The sequence below is a fragment of the Arachis stenosperma genome, chromosome 5 (genome assembly GCF_014773155.1).
Source record: "Arachis stenosperma cultivar V10309 chromosome 5, arast.V10309.gnm1.PFL2, whole genome shotgun sequence".
Classification (NCBI taxonomy): domain Eukaryota; kingdom Viridiplantae; phylum Streptophyta; class Magnoliopsida; order Fabales; family Fabaceae; genus Arachis; species Arachis stenosperma.
In genome coordinates, this window is record NC_080381.1 from 118,333,285 (window position 1) to 118,338,284 (window position 5,000).

At 37.5% G+C, this 5,000-nt stretch overlaps 1 protein-coding gene across 1 annotated transcript in view; it reads left to right on the forward strand.

Moving 5' to 3' along the window:
* LOC130979038 (protein Ycf2-like) overlaps positions 1 to 5,000 on the forward strand; it is a 7,036-nt gene that overhangs the window by 1,991 nt on the left and 45 nt on the right. The window contains 12 exon segments of the mRNA XM_057902391.1: positions 1 to 808; positions 811 to 852; positions 855 to 1,283; positions 1,286 to 1,393; positions 1,396 to 1,794; positions 1,797 to 2,010; positions 2,012 to 2,646; positions 2,649 to 3,194; positions 3,197 to 4,079; positions 4,081 to 4,619; positions 4,622 to 4,987; positions 4,990 to 5,000. The exon segment at positions 1 to 808 is cut by the window's left edge and continues 59 nt beyond it; the exon segment at positions 4,990 to 5,000 is cut by the window's right edge and continues 45 nt beyond it. Coding sequence (XP_057758374.1) covers positions 1 to 808; positions 811 to 852; positions 855 to 1,283; positions 1,286 to 1,393; positions 1,396 to 1,794; positions 1,797 to 2,010; positions 2,012 to 2,646; positions 2,649 to 3,194; positions 3,197 to 4,079; positions 4,081 to 4,619; positions 4,622 to 4,987; positions 4,990 to 5,000 — 4,980 coding nt within the window.

A 5,000-nucleotide genomic window follows, 5' to 3' on the forward strand; every position in this document is an offset into this window, starting at 1 on the left:
TTTGAATCAGAAGAGAGATCTCAAGAAATGGCAGATCTATTCACTCTATCAATAACCGAGCCGGATCTGGTGTATCATAAGGGATTTGCCTTTTCTATTGATTCCTCCGGATTGGATCAAAAACAATTCTTGAGGGGGGTATTCAACTCCAGGGATGAGTCGAAAAATAAATCTTTATTGTTTCTACCTCCTCTTTTTTATGAAGAGAATGAATCTTTTTATCGAAGGCTCATAAAAAAATGGGTCCGGACCTCTTGCGGGAATGATTTGGAAGATCCAAAACCAAAAATAGTGGTATTTGCTAGCAACAACATAATGGAGGCAGTCAATCAATATAGATTGATCCGAAATCTGATTCAAATCCAATATAGCACCTATGGGTACATAAGAAATGTATTGAATCGATTCATTAAAAAGAATCGATTCGATCGCAACTTCGAACATGGAATTCAAAGGTATCAAATAGAAAATGATACTATGAATCATAGAACTATAATGAAATACACGATCAACCACCAGTTATCAAATTTGAAAAAGAGTCAGAAGAAATGGTTCGATCCTCTTATTTTGATTTCTCGAACCGAGAGATCCATGAATCGGGATCTTAATGCATGTAGATACAGATGGTCCAATGGGAGCAAGAATTTCCAGGAACATTTAGAACTTCTCAGTTCTGAGCAGAATAGCCGTTTTCAAGTAGTGTTCGATCGATTACGTATTAATCAATATTCGATTGATTGGTCTGAGGTTGAGGTTATCGACAAAAAAGATTTGTCTAAGTTACTTTGTTTCTTTTTGTCCAAGTTACTTCCTTTTTGTCCAAGTTTCTTCTCTTTTTGTCTAACTCACTTCCTTTTTCTTTGTGAGTTTCGGGAGTATCCCCATTCATAGGTCCGAGATCCACATCTATGAATTGAAAGGTCCGAATGATCCACTCTGTAATCAGTTGTTAGAATCAATAGGTCTTCAAATCGTTCATTTGAAAAAATTGAAACCCTTCTTATTGGATGGCCGTGATACTTCCCAAAAATCGAAATTCTTGATCAATGGAAGAACAATATCACCATCTTTTTTCAATAAGATACCAAAGTGGATGATTGACTCATTCCATACTAGAAAGAATCGCAGGAAATCTTTTGATAACACGGATTCCTATGTTTCAATGATATCCCACGATCAAGACAATTGGCTGAATCCCGTGAAACCATTTCATAGAAGTTCATTGATATCCTCTTTTTTTAAAGCAAATCGACTTCGATTCTTGAATAATCAATATCACTTCTGTTTTATTGTAACAAAAGATTCCCTTTTTTTGTGGAAAGGGCCTGTATCAATAATTATTATTTTACGTATGGACAATTCCTCAATATCTTGTTCATTCGGAACAAAATATTTCTTTGTGCGGCGGTAAAAAAAAACATGCTTTCTTGGAGAGAGATACTATTCCACCAATCGAGTCACAGGTATCTAACATATTGATATCTAACCATTTTCCGCAAAGTGGTGACGAAGGGTATAACTTGTACAAATCTTTCCATTTTCCAATTCGATTCGATCCATTCGTTCGTAGAGCTATTTACTCGATCGCAGACATTTCGGGAACACCTCTAACAGAGGGACAAATAGTCAATTTTGAAAGAACTTATTGTAAACCTCTTTCAGATATGAATCTACCTGATTCAGAAGGGAAGAACTTGCATCAGTATCTCAATTTGAATTCAAACGTGGGTTTGATTCACACTCCATGTTCTGAGAAATATTTACCATCCGAAAAGAGGAAAAAACGGAGTCCTTGTCTAAAAAATGCCTTGAGAAAGGGCAGATGTATAGAACCTTTCAACGAGATAGTACTCTTTTAACTCTCTCCAAATGGAATCTATTCCAAACATATATACCATGGTTCCTTACTTCGACAGGGTACAAATATCTAAATTTAATATTTTTAGATACTTTTTCAGACCTATTGCCGATACTAAGTAGCAGCCAAAAATTTGTATCCATTTTTCATGATTATGCATGGATCAGATATATCATGGCGAATTCTTCAGATTCCATTGTGGAAGACACAATGGAATCTGATAAGTGAGATTTCGAGTAAGTGTTTACATAATCTTCTTCTGTCCGAAGAAATTTTTCATCAAAATAATGAGTCACCATTGATATCGACACATCTGAGATCGCTAAATGTTCGGGAGTTCCTCTATTCAATCCTTTTCCTTCTTCTTGTTGCTGGATATCTCGTTCGTACACATCTTCTCTTTGTTTCTCGAGCCTACAGAGAGTTACAGACAGAGTTCGAAAAGGTCAAATCTTTGATGATTCCATCATACATGATTGAGTTGCGAAAACTTCTGGATAGGTATCCTACATCTGAACTGAATTCTTTCTGGTTAAAGAATCTCTTTCTAGTTGCTCTGGAACAATTAGGAGATTTTCTAGAAGAAATACGGGGTTTTGCTTCTGGCGGCAACATGCTAGGGGGTGGTGGTCCCGCTTATGGGGTCAAATCAATACGTTCTAAGAAGAAATATTGGAATCTCTTCGATCTCATAAGTATCATACCAAATCCCATCAATCGAATCGCTTTTTCGAGAAATACGAGACATCTAAGTCATACAAGTAAAGCGATCTATTCCTTGATAAAAAAAGAAAAAACGTGAATGGTGATTGGATTGATGATAAAATAGAATCCTGGTTCTCGAACAGTGATTCGATTGATGATAAAGAAAGAGAATTCTTGGTTCAGTTCTCTACCTTAACGACAGAAAAAAGGATTGATCAAATTCTATTGAGTCTGACTCATAGTGATCCTTTATCAAAGAATAACTCTGGTTATCAAATGATTGAACAACCGGGAGCAATTTACTTACGATACTTAGTTGACATTCATAAAAAGTATCTAATGAATTATGAGTTCAATACATCCTGTTTAGCAGAAAGACGGATATTCCTTGCTCATTATCAGACAATCACTTATTCACAAACCCCCTGTGGGGCTAATAGTTTTCATTTCCCATCTCATGGGAAACCCTTTTCGCTCCGCTTAGCCCTACCCCCCCCCAGGGGTATTTTAGTGATAGGTTCTATAGGAACTGGACGATCCTATTTGGTCAAATACCTAGCGACAAACTCCTATGTTCCTTTCATTACAGTATTTCTGAACAAGTTCCTGGATAACAAGCCTAAGAGTTTTCTTTTGATGATAGTGACGATATTGATGATAGTGACGATATTGATGATAGTGACGATATCGACCGTGACCTTGATACGGAGCTGGAGCTTCTAACTATGATGAATGCGCTAACTATGGATATGATGCCGGAAATAGACCGATTTTATATCACCCTTCAATTCGAATTAGCAAAAGCAATGTCTCCTTGCATAATATGGATTCCAAACATTCATGATCTGGATGTGAATGAGTCGAATTACTTATCCCTCGGTCTATTAGTGAACTATCTCTCCAGGGATTGTGAAAGATGTTCCACTAGAAATATTCTTGTTATTGCTTCGACTCATATTCCCCAAAAAGTGGATCCCGCTCTAATAGCTCCGAATAAATTAAATACATGCATTAAGATACGAAGGCTTCTTATTCCACAACAACGAAAGCACTTTTTCACTCTTTCATATACTAGGGGATTTCACTTGGAAAAGAGAATGTTCCATACTAATGGACTCGGGTGCATAACCATAACTATGGGTTCCAATGTACGAGATCTTGTAGCACTTACCAATGAGGCCCTATCGATTAGTATTATACAAAAGAAATCCATTATAGACACTAATATAATTAGATCTGCTCTTCATAGACAAACTTGGGATTTGCGATCCCAGGTAAGATCGGTTCAGGATCATGGGATCCTTTTCTATCAGATAGGAAGGGCTATCTCAAAAAATGTACTTCTAAGTAATTGCTCCATAGATCCTATATCTATCTATATGAAGAAGAAATCTTGTAACGAGGGGGATTCTTATTTGTACAAATGGTACTTCGAACTTGGAACGAGCATGAAGGAATTAACGATACTTCTTTATCTTTTGAGTTGTTCTGCCGGATCGGTCGCTCAAGACCTTTGGTCTACCCGGACCTGATGAAAAAAATGGGATCACTTCTTATGGACTCGTTGAGAATGATTCTGATCTAGTTCATGGCCTATTAGAAGTAGAAGGCGCTCTGGTGGGATCCTCACGGACAGAAAAAGGTTGCAGTCAGTTTGATAATGATCGAGTGACATTGCTTCTTCGGTCCGAACCAAGGAATCCCTTAAATATGATTCAAAAAGGATCTTGTTTTATCGTTGATCAGAGATTTCTCTATGAAAAATATGAATCGGAGTTTGAAGAAGGGGAAGGAGTCCTCGACCCGCAACAGATGGAGGAGGATTTATTCAATCACATAGTTTGGGCTCCTAGAATATGGCGCCCTTGGGGCTTTCTATTTAATTGTATCGAAAGGCCCAATGAATTGGGATTTCCCTATTGGGCCAGGTCATTTCGGGGCAAGCGGATCATTTATGAGGAAGAGGATGAGCTTCAAGAGAATGATTCGGAGTTCTTGCAGGGTGGAACCATGCAGTACCAGACACGAGATAGATCTTCCAAAGAACAAGGCTTTTTCAAATAAGCCAATTCATTTGGGACCCTGCGGATCCACTCTTTTTCCTATTGAAAGATCAGCCTTTTGTCTCTGTCTCTGTGTTTTCACATCGACAATTCTTTGCAGATGAAGAGATGTCAAAGGGGCTTCTTACTTCCCAAACAGATCTTCCTACATCTATATATAAACGCTGGTTTATCAAGAATACGCAAGAAAAGCATTTCGAATTGTTGATTCATCGCCAGAGATGGCTTAGAACCAATAGTTCATTATCTAATGGATTTTTCCGTTCTAATACTCTATCCGAGAGTTATCAATATTTATCAAATATGTTCCTATCTAACGGAACGCTATTGGATCAAATGACAAAGACATTGTTGAGAAAAAGATGCTTCCCTCG